This window comes from Lutzomyia longipalpis, chromosome 2, assembly GCF_024334085.1.
Source record: "Lutzomyia longipalpis isolate SR_M1_2022 chromosome 2, ASM2433408v1".
NCBI lineage: Eukaryota > Metazoa > Arthropoda > Insecta > Diptera > Psychodidae > Lutzomyia > Lutzomyia longipalpis.
Window position 1 is genome coordinate 22,424,424 of NC_074708.1, and position 12,104 is coordinate 22,436,527.

The window sequence follows — 12,104 nt, forward strand, 5'->3', positions numbered from 1 at the left end:
CAATTTTACAGACCTAATAACATTTGTTGATTACAATTATAATTTTGCAATTTCCACACTCAACATTTACCCATGACGGTGAAAAATGTACCTATACATCCTACATATAGTTCCCCACCCAGTAGCACCCGACAAACTTGGCCCAATTGTAAATTTATTGACTATTCTATATAAATTTTCAACCTTATTCAGCTCATTCGGTCACCCCTTGTAGTAAAATGTGGCAAACATTTTCGAATCAGTGAACATTTTTATGGTTTTCTGTATTTTTGGTTAATTTGCCATGTTAACTTGTAAATTAAAAATAAATAAAAACCACATTAGAGTGTATTAAAATATATTGAATGCAGTTTTTTTTTAATTTTCAATATTGCAAAATGGATAATAATTTCTCACTCCATAAATGCAATAGGATATTAATTTTTATGATGATATTAAAAAGTAATTTGTTTAAACACGAAAAAGTGCAATAAAATATATAAATTTAAACATTATAACTTGCAATTTAATGAACATTAATTGAAACAAAATCCTGCGTGAATATAAGTGCAAATTGCTAACTTCCCTCTCATGGTTAAACTGTTGACAAAAAGTTGCAAGTATTTCTAAAAAAAACATAGTTCAGAATATTAGTGATAAAGTTATCTGATAATGATGTTTCAGGATGTGTTAAATTATCCCCTTGTATGTGCAATAAAATAAATTCCAATGCATTATTAATAGTTCTCAAAGGTTTTATATTTCAATTTCATTAAATTAATGAATGAAATATGATTATTTAAAAAATTACAAACAGAAAGAATATTTAATTATTTTATTTAAATATTGATTTTTTCAAATTAAACATATCGATGTTTAATTTTATGGAAATTCAGCTGCCACACTCATTTAATTGATAACTTCCAAATTTTCATTAAAACTACATATACTATACTACAGTTACCACAAATCAGACCACATCGAATATATTTTTGTTAGAGGGTATAAAACATGGGGTTGAATAACTCAAATGTGGGAGAATATTGTAATTGATGTTAATAAATTCAATTAGCTCCCCCGGTATTTTCTAACAATATCAAAAGCTGAGTTTTGGGACAAACCTCAAGGGATGGCATTTGAGAAAAAAGGGCAATCATTGGTAAATTTCACGAACATTTTTTGTTTATTTTTCATTTTATTAAATACACAAAAGCAAGGCAAAGTCTTGTTCGCAAAAAATGCAGCCCATAATGTATATATCTAATTTTAAAGCAAAAGACATTACAAAATGTTTTTTTTTTGTGTGAAGAATTCTGAAAATTCTGCTGAAAACCCCCCAAATTTTGACCATAAAAAATGAATCACCCTCGAAAAGGGCAATCCATGGGAGGGTGAAAGACACCCAAATGGAAAGGGAAAATGAAATAAACACGCGGATTCATTTGCAACGCGAAATGAGGGTGTGAGATGGAAGAATTTCGCCGGTGGAGTGCAAAAAATGATTATCGGGCCGAAGGCTCACCCACATTGATGCTTCATTCGTTGCTCAGCCCGAGGCGGTCATTAATTTTCATTTAAATTTGATTCAAGAATTTATTTAGTGCGTGTTGGTGGCCAAATTGAAACATTTTTACCCCAATTACCACACTAATTGTTTGCTCTGTGCCTCCGAGGGTGGAAAAAACACCACCCAACCCCCATGAAGTTCCGTTTAATTTCCCGATGGGGGCGCACCAAAGCGAATAGGCGCAGGGCAATAGACGAAGAATGAATATTGCGTTTGAGAAAAAGTCAATTAAAACTCCACGATTAAAACACGCATTGTGCGAAGAGGAGCACAACGATGGAGATGCAAAAAGCTTCGATAGGTTAGGGAAAGTTTCATTATTAAACGTTTGAATAATGTTTAAGGGTTGTTTGATAAAAAAAAAGTCCTTAAAATTACAAAAAAAAACATCAAATGGAAGTTATGAAATGTTTTTTTTGTTATTTCATTTTTATTGGTTTTTATCGCTTTCCTCACCAACACTTTCGCATTTGTCCCATTATGTTGTCACATTAATTCAAATTTTAAATTTATAACGCGATATGTGGTGATTTTTTCCGGTATTGAACTGCAACAGGATCAGGAAGTGCGATAAAAAAATGTAATATACTTTGCCAACAGGAGATAGAAATGTGCGGTAAAAATCAGTGGCGTACCCAGGAGAATGCGTGGAATTTTAAACACCAAAAAGAAAAAAAATCAAGTTTAAGAATGGGATTTTCCAACAGTAAAAAAATGTAGAATGTTAAAAGGAAACGTCAAATTTCAGGAAAGGAACGTCAAACGTTAGAATAAACAACAATAGCCTTTAGTATGAATTTATTAAAATGTCAATACTCCTAAACTTCGATTTTTCAACTGTTTTCATAAACCACTGAATTTAGAATTTAAAAAAAAAATCTCTTGAAACACTTCTTTGAATAGTAATCTAGTTTCGTCCCTGGTTAAAAATGAAAATGTGAGGACTGTTGAACATGATGTTAATTGGATTCCTTTTCATATAACTTCCCGGGTTAATTATATTTTCTTTGCAATTCTAAAATAGTTTTATTGACATTATGAATTTGTATTTTCCTTCTATACAGGGTGATAACATGGAAATGAAGCAATTTTGTTTATTTTAATGAATAAAAAATATCACAATGCAGAACCAGAGATATTGGGTAAAAGAAACAAAAATGTCGCGTCTAAATGCTCAAAGTTTCAAAAGGTAGAGTAAAGCTCTAATACAGCACGTGAAAATGCAATCAAAGAGACACTGCAGCGTAGCAAAAACTCCAATACTGCAAAATTGGAAACCTCAAATGAACGACGTTTTGTGGGGAAATAATACAAGAAAACGGAATAATTTGCATTCAATTCCACTTCACCCCATTATGTACCCAATTCTATGGCTTGGAAAATATTAAAAATTACCTTGTACGTCTGCAAATTGTCTATCGTGCAGCTGAGTGTTGCTTCCCGACCAATGGGAACAGTCACATTCTGTATGGGTTCACCAAATTTGGGTAAATCTGCAAAGAGAGAGAGAGAGAAATGGGAAAAATTATCGAAATATGTTGGGGAATTTTCTCATTCTTTGTGCTACATAGAAAAACATGTAATACTCGAAAAAAAAATCAATGGGCAAAAAAGACATTTTTCTCCCTACAATTATTTCACTGCAGTGAAGCATAAAATTGCCAAAGTATGAAAGATCCACGTGAGCATGGTAGAGGCAATAGGATTTCCAGGAGATACTTCTTCTTATGTCACGTGGTACCTTCCCTGAGGAATTGCTACGAGGGTTGGCAGCATATGTGCCTGAGATTATTTTCTCTCATACTTTGGATATTGATTTAACATCCTCTTTTTCGCCATTCAATATATTCCTTCTCTTAGTGGCGTTTCCTCTGCACTGCATTAATACACAATTGAAATTGGAAGTGAAATTGAAAATAATAGAGATGGAAAATGTGAATGGAAAAAGGTATGAATTTTCGGAAGTAAACGTGCATGAGAAGAAAACGGAGAAAATTTAATGGGATTTTGCAAATTTTGTTAATTTTTCTCATGATTCCACCAACGTCTCAATTTTCAACACATTATTTTTCCACGGCTTTTTACTGATTTAAACTAAAAATGATTTTTAAAAAAAAAGTGATTACTACATCATTTTTACTAGTTTGTAGCCATGATAAATATTCTTATTATTTATTATTTATTAATTTATTTAAAATATGCCCAGAGTACATATATCGGACTATACAGTATAGATATATGTATATAATTTTTTATACAGAATTAAAATTACGAGACTTGTAATGAGCATTAAAATACATTTTAAAAATCTTCTTTTTTTTTGTTAAGTTGTTGACTTTCGAAAAGCAACGAGTGCTTCAACTCAAGAATTTTCCATGCAGTATTATATGTAGGTATGTACAAAAAAATGCAATGCGGATTGTACGCTGAGAAAACTATATTTGTTTTGGAGAAATTTCTTGAAGCGACGCAAGACGATTTTTTACCATAAATCCACTTGTTTCTACTCTTGCTGAAAGTCACGGCGGTCGCATAGAGAATTATTTATGGGAAAATTGAATTGAGAAGTTTCCTCAATAAAAATCGCTGAGATTTGTGCTACAGAGGTTTTTTATTTTCATTTTTCACATTGTGTTTGCTTGAGAGAAAAACTTTCTCGACATGCGGTGTTTTTTGCACTTGTGGAAAAAGAATTCGAAGGCTTAATTATGCAACCAAGAAGGAAGTATGAAATCCAAGCGTAGAGATGCAAAAAAAAATCATGAATGACACTCCGAATATGGGGATCAAATGCAAATTCTTTAATTCCCATTCATAGGGTTGGGAATTCTTGTTGTTCTCTGACACAGACTGGCTCAGATGAGGGAGTTTCACATCAAAATTCATTTGATGCGAATTTCCATCCTCCCCTAAAGGATGCTCGATGGTGGAATGAAGTTTTCAACAAAGTATCGGTTACCCACTAAAATCCAACCGAGAGTGTTACAGAGAAATTTTCTTCTTCTCTTGCTATTTTCACCCACCCCCTCCCACACATTCGACACAGCAACAGAGTGGATTGGAGACTCACAAGGAGAGTCTTCAAGTATTTCCCAAGCACCCCAAGAGTTTTTCCTTGTCCCAAAGAACCCCATCTCCCACAACACCAGAGGACCTATTTTCCGGAAAACTGCATTGTGGTGCAACAAAAGCCCTTAAAAGTCGTTTGCTTAAACAATTCCCCATTCTACTCGCTCACAAAATCCATGCAACACTTTTATTCATTTAGTCCCAAATTCAAATCTCAACATCAGTCCACCTACCTATGTATATAGCAAATACATGTATGTATATATGTATATTAGGGAACATTGTCCCTTATGTAATGTGAGTTCTGCACGTTATGCATATTAGTAGTATGAAAATCCTTTTTCTAATTTTATTTATTAACATGTAGATTTGTAGATATTGCTTCAAATTCGGCTCCACAAAGTTTTCTTTAGAAATGTAAAAATATTTATAATAAATAAACTACATAGGTAGGTAGGTATATTAAATCTTTATAACAAAAATTTAATTTTAATTTGTACCTTTCAGGTTTTTTTATTTCATGTGAAAGCGCCAGAAAATACATAACAAATTATAAAAGTAAGAATTAGAAAGAATAGATATTTTATTACTTAATTAATAATCAGATTATAATTATTTTTTACACGAGTAATATCTTACGATTACGACGTTCTATATGAGATCTGCATTATTTGATAATATTCTATTCTGAATATAAATTAAATTTTATTGAGATATTCCCTTACAATTGGCATGTAGTGGAAAGAAAAGGAATAAACCAACAACCCTCTCCCACCTATACGTATAGGAGAGGGTTGAAAAGGCACGAAAGAAAATTGGATATAATTTGCACGAATTAAAAGTTCCCATTGCGAGGAGCTTTTCGGGGTGAACGTAAGCCTATATACCCGTGGAGCTTTGTCATCGTGAGCATTAGAAGTTTAAGCGTCAAGTGGCAAGTCATTATGGCTAATAACATGATTTGTTGGATACTTTTCTCACCCCGTAAAAAGTCCACGGGGGAAAAGAAAGGTGATAAGGTGGGCGGAGGATAAGGAAAAGCGCGAAGGAGCCTTGAATTAAATGAAATATCGTGTTTAATAATTTACACATATACATCTAGCGCGCCCAGAAGCAATATTTACTTCCTCAATTTTCCCCACGCTTTTGGGGTGAGAAAAGTAAATTAATCAATGTAATTTTGGATTATGCCTTCCCTTCATAAGTGTGTGGTGTGCAAAGAAAATCCTCCCTTTTGCGAAGGACTTTATACACACATACCACCCCCAAAAGATTACCCGCTGTTTGGGGGGGGTGAGTTCTTCACATAATATTGAAAAGTTGATGAGAAAGTTAACCATAAAAAGCTGTGAATTTGATGCTCTTATAAACTTTCATATCTCTTCCGCACGGGAAAGCTTTAATGCTCGCAAGCATCAAACTGGACTTTCTTTGATATGGGGAAAGAGAAAGTTTTCGTATGTTTTTCATAGAGAACATGAATGAGGTGAAGAAAATTTCACACGATGCTCTCCACTTTTGGTGAATAGTAAGGTCATGGGGAAATTGGGTTATCATGCATAAACGTTATGGAATTTTCGCAATGACTTTTCGATATGGGTTTTGGGTATTAAATGCTTTCATCACTTAATTAAGTACAAACACATTTATCACACCGATATAACTTCAATAGAACATTATCTTAGGAAGCTTGTTTGATACATGTGATATTTTCGGCATATAAAGAAAATATTAGAAAGTCAATCAATATTGTGGGAGTCAAAACGCGGGATCTGACCTTTTGTAAATACTCTTTTATTATTTTTGCGACGTTTCGGAGCTTTATTTCTCCTTCCTCAGGCCTGCAAATACATTATGGACAATTTCTTTAATATAACTTTCTAATTTTCTTTAACACTTTGAACTATTTTTTTTTTTTTTTTTTTAAATTAATTGGAAAAATTTTTTTTTCTTTTTCTAATGATTTTATATAAATCTAGTCAAGGCTTTTTTACATTTCTGTTATTGAGATTGATTCACATTTTTGGGGAAAATTTTGGGAATTATTAGGGGATTTTTTATTTTTCTTACATCAATAATTGAGGGTATTTTTGTCAAATTAATTTTCACTTTCTGCATCCACTTTGCACCAATTACGGTTCTCATCACCATGGCTTTTTGACTTGGACTGAGTTGCAGAGATCCCTCTGGTTTTTTTCATTCCTCCTCATCACAGCTGAAGAACTCTTGTTGATCCTCTCTCGTGGTGTTTTCTCTCATCTTCACTCTGTGGAGAATGGATGAGTATGCTGTGCTGATGTACTTGGTGTCCGTTCTCTTGTTTACATTTTTTGATCTTGTGATATATATGTGTAGACTCTCCAAGTACTCCAATTTTTTGTTCTGCTCACATCTATCCAATACTTTCACTCTCTCAAATTCAAAATTGTGGCCTCTTCCCCGTGAGTGGGTAGCTAATGCTGATGCATCATTTCTTTCGTCTTCATCTTCTTTGGCTTGTCTTATGCTTCTTTTATGTTGTATGAGTATGTTGTATGTATGTAATTTAAAAAAAAAAAAAAAAAAAAAAAAATAGTTCAAAGTGTTAAAGAAAATTAGAAAGTTATATTAAAGAAATTGTCCATAATGTATTTGCAGGCCTGAGGAAGGAGAAATAAAGCTCCGAAACGTCGCAAAAATAATAAAAGAGTATTTACAAAAGGTCAGATCCCGCGTTTTGACTCCCACAACATTTGCAACTTGACCGAATCTCCAACATTGTCAATCAATATGTGTAGGTAATAATATTAATATTGTCATTGTTTTGATTCAACTCATTTAACTTTTTTTGGATAATATTTTCATATCAAATTAATACAATTATATATTTGAGCTTAACAGCTTCAATTATCCTCAAAAATATTTTTTAGCTGTGATTCTTTCGAAGAAAAGAATAGCACAGCTTCTGTGTACCACCTAAAATGCAATGTTGTCCGATCGGGCTCAAACTTGGGATGAGCACGAATTAGGGTCCCTACATTCCAAAAAACGTATGCTCCAAAAAAAAGTGTCCGTCCGTCCGTCCGGCCGGCCGTCCGTCCGTCCGGCCGTGGCATAAAGTTTAATTGCAAGAGAACGGTAATAGATAGAGACTTGCGGTAAACGGCAAAGTTTAAATATCAACTGGAAGACATCCAATTATGAGGTCAAATCCACCCCCCCACCCCTCCGTCCGCCATTTTAAATAACCCCTGAATTTTGTTTTGCCTATATCTCAACCCCTATTATAGCTAGAGGTCTGAAATTTTGATATGTTGTAGGGGCCATCAAGACCTTTCCAACGATACCTCATTTTCGAAAATCGGTCAAGCGGTTTAGCCTGTATGGCTGTCACAAATTTTCATCGAAAATCGATCATAACTCGAGAACGGCTTGACCGATTTTGATCAACCCGGGGTCAAATGAAAGCTCTCAACAAACCCTACAACTCTCTAGAACATCGAAAGTTTCAAAAGTGACCGCTAGGGGGCCAAAAATCAAAAACAAAATTTTCGATTAGTTTTCGATGAATATCTCGAAAACTGTACGATAGATTTGAATGAAATTTTAGTATGTTGTAGCTGACTATATTATCTAGCTCCATGCCAAAAATGAAGAAAATCTATGTCGCCGTTCTCGAGATATAGCCTTCCAAAGTTGGCATGTCATATCTCGGTTTCTACAAGTCGGATCTTGATCAACTCAAGCGCAAATGAAAGGTTTCGTGAAGCCCTACAAATGTCTAGAACATTGCAATTTCGAGAAATGACCGCAAGAGGCGCTAAAGTCAATATTTTGCATATCCAAAATTTTTAAGTCTAATTATCTCAAAAACTGTACTATGCATTTCGTTAAAATTTCAGTATGTTATAGCTGAGGTCAATACCTTTCCAACGATAGGTCATTTAAGAAAATCTATGGAGCCGTTCAGGAGATATAAGGGTTTTAATATGTTATTTAATTAATACACAAATTCTTAGGCGCCCCGCGAAGCGGGGCGCCTTATATATAAGGTATATAAATATAAATGCAAAGTAAAATATAACGGTAAAATATAAATATATATAGTATAATAAAAAATATTTTGGCACTACGTCCCATATTAGGAACAGGGCCGGCCACCCTATTATGTTGTTGTTCCCCTTGCGGAGAAGTAGTGGGCGGCTTGCGAGATACTACCACGTGTGGGCCATTTTACGGATAGGAGTGTATCAATCTCCTGATCCAACCGGTCAACGTGATCTAATTGCACGTTGGCGGATGGGGTGCGTTTGCCGGGTCCTGTATTCGAACCGGCGACCTTTGGATGCGCACTCAAGCGCTCTATCCATTGCACCCCAGGCCCACACAAATATATATAGTTGCATGTTTAATTAGTACGCTAACTATTTGGCGCCCCGCGAAGCGGGGCGCCTTATATATAAGGTATATAAATATAAATGTAAATGCAAAGTAAAATATAACGGTAAAATATAAATATATATAGCTACATGGTACAGATTAAGGAGAAAAGGGAATGTACATGGTAAGTTTCACTTACGGGCTGTGATTCTTCCTTCAGACGCCAAGTTAAATATATGTAAATGCAAAGTCTAATAGATAGCTGCAGAGTATGGATTAATCAGAAAAGGGAATGTACTGGTAAGTTTCACTTACGGGCTGTGATTCTTCCTTCAGTGATCAGTCTAAGTGTGATATTTGATATAAGTTTGGTGGTGCAAACTCTGGGGAAGGATGACTCGCGCCACGAATCACAGCCAATGCGCGAGTTAGCCTTCCCCCAGAGTTTTGCACCACCAAACTTATATCAAATATCACACTTAGACTGATCACTGAAGGAAGAATCACAGCCCGTAAGTGAAACTTACCAGTACATTCCCTTTTCTGATTCATCCATACTCTGCAGCTATCTATTAGACTTTGCATTTACATATATTTAACTTGGCGTCTGAAGGAAGAATCACAGCCCGTAAGTGAAACTTATTTTATTTGAATTTCTAAAAAAAACTCCAATAAAATAAACAATATGTATGTACCATTAAATTAATTCATAGATTGCTGCTGTATAATGAATTGTAATTCAATATTGATTTATTTGTTGTCGCTTATGGATGGGAAAAAGCTTTTAGGGACGGGATGAAAGGCAGAAAGTTCAACAAGTTTAATGTTTGGCGGGAAAAGCGTTCTTTGTTGTGCTTTGCGAAGTCAATAAAAACAAATTCGTCGAATTTAGTCAAGTGCAAGAATGGCCCTTTTTCGGGTCAGTTTAATTTCAGCATAATCATTATGTAATTCCGCGCAATTTTCTCAAAAATATACCAACCATGAGAGGATGACAATTCATGGCAGGAAATCCATCTCAGACAATTCATTCTCTATGGTCTGTATGGGAAACTTAATAAATAATAGGGAGAGAGAGAGAGGAATTTTGAACTGCGGATGAAATTTGTCACTTGCAAGAGCTTCGGGGAATTTTATGGTAATAATACCCATTGCTCGAAAATTTCGATTCTCCCTAAGAGTGCGGCAGAATAAATTAGTTGGCAATCGAGTCGAGAGTTAATTTGCAAAATTAAGAAAACCCCTCAATAAACCGCCATGAAAATTGGGTGAACTGCCAAAAGAAGCCACTGCTTTGGGGGATGGAGGTGAAGCTAAAAAAAATGTGATTTTACCATTGTGAAAACGGATATATAAAGTACAGAATTGGGGTGGAAAACTGTTGAATATTTTGAATTAAGTGAACTTTCCCAGAGAAATTGAAGTGACATTAATTAGTGTTACATCGTAAAATTTTCCTATGGCATCCCTCCTAAAGGGAATGAAATTCATTGGGAAGTTCCTTCCGGTGGTTGTCGTCAAAACCCAAGGATTCTCACGCGGAATTCACCCCTTTTCATTCATTTTATTATTGTTATTGAGTTCGTGCTGTGCCATCTCGAGTTGACGAACTCTATCATATGCTAAAGTGCCTCTTATAATGTACTCCAAATTGAATATTCTACTCTCTCATTATTTAGATACTACATATAGTTTCATTTATTAAATTATTACCTTCCCGTCGTCCTCCTTATGAGCAAATTAGTACATATTGTGGTGTATAATGTGATGAATTTTGCATTTCGCTTTTCCCACAATCTAGCGCAAGGTAATGTAGGTAATATGAACAATTTTGTTTAAAGAAAATATATTCAAGAGATGGTCAAATAATTCTTATTATAATTATTTCAAGTTTCCACAATTATGTACATTATAAACCAACCCCACTTCGCCTTTAAGCTATTATACAATTATTCATTGAAAATTGGACTTCATTTGGATTAAAATGCTTTTTCTTGTATGTCGCTAGATTTAATACGTCAAACCACTTTTCTTTTACAACTCCACTATTTCCACTACATTTTTGCAAATTGTGTTTCCATAACTAAATCATCCAAGTGAAGGATGTACTTTGGGGATTGAAAGTGAATTTTCATTGGCCTCATATAACTCTTTTATTACCCCTAGTGGTAGTTGACTCACTCACAATGTGTGGTTGTTGTAAATGAGAGCGCCACTATCTCAAGAATTCCATGAATCCCCAAGTATCTTGCCAATGATCTCGAGGTCGTCCCATAAAAATTGACTATATGACAGAAAGGAATTCCTTGAGCACCCCTTTTGGGTGCTTCCGGGATAGTGCTCCGGGTATTTTTTTTACTATAGCACTCTGAAGAATACATAGAAAAGAAATACCTCATTGTCGTGGTAATTTTTCAAAGTTTCCTGAAAACTGATGTCTTTCAGGGGGCTCCTTTTTGTTATTCAAAAACTTTCTCATATATTGTCGCCTTAGCTATTGGGGGATGACTGTGAAAAAATATATATATGTATATCCTCACCAGGAAGTGATGTTTGATAGAGGTGGCGTATAGGGTTTCAACACCGCCCAACCACCAACTATCAAATTTAGGTCTTCCCTTATCTTGAACAATAATTTTCTATGACTTGTGTTATGTAATTAATTTAAATTACGTGCAATATTTCATGCCGTACTCACGAACTTTCCACACGAGTGTTGGATGATATTTTTCCAAGGGAAAATATGTTTTACCACCATCTTTCCGGGTTGGTAAAAAGAGAAAGTTTCTACCCCTTTCCCCGTGAGATCCCGGGGGATGATAATTTTTTTCTCCTCACGGTCTGCCTTTGGGGTGTGTATGTAACACAAAGGAAGTCCCTGCGTTTAATTATACAATTTTATAATATTTTGTCTTATATCCCGTTTATTTTTCTCCATGGTGCTCCATACTTCCCAACCCCCATGGGAACCTCGTAACAAAGTTAAAGTGACAATTTTACAACTCTTTCTCAACTTTTTCCCAGTTTTAATGAGCATCACTTACCCCGATTAAATTACTCCCTCATCCCCCTCGCTTCCTGGCCTATTGGAATCTTCATCTTGTGCGCATAGCGTATGCTCGTAATAGCA

At 34.8% G+C, this 12,104-nt stretch overlaps 1 protein-coding gene across 2 annotated transcripts in view; it reads right to left on the minus strand.

Annotated features, from left to right (window-relative positions):
• LOC129789673 (opioid-binding protein/cell adhesion molecule homolog) overlaps positions 1-12,104 on the minus strand; it is a 54,589-nt gene that overhangs the window by 26,681 nt on the left and 15,804 nt on the right. For both annotated transcript variants that reach the window (XM_055826672.1, XM_055826671.1), the window contains exon 3: positions 2,942-3,039. In XM_055826672.1, the coding sequence (XP_055682647.1) occupies positions 2,942-3,039 (98 nt within the window). The remainder of the gene's footprint in view (positions 1-2,941; positions 3,040-12,104) is intronic.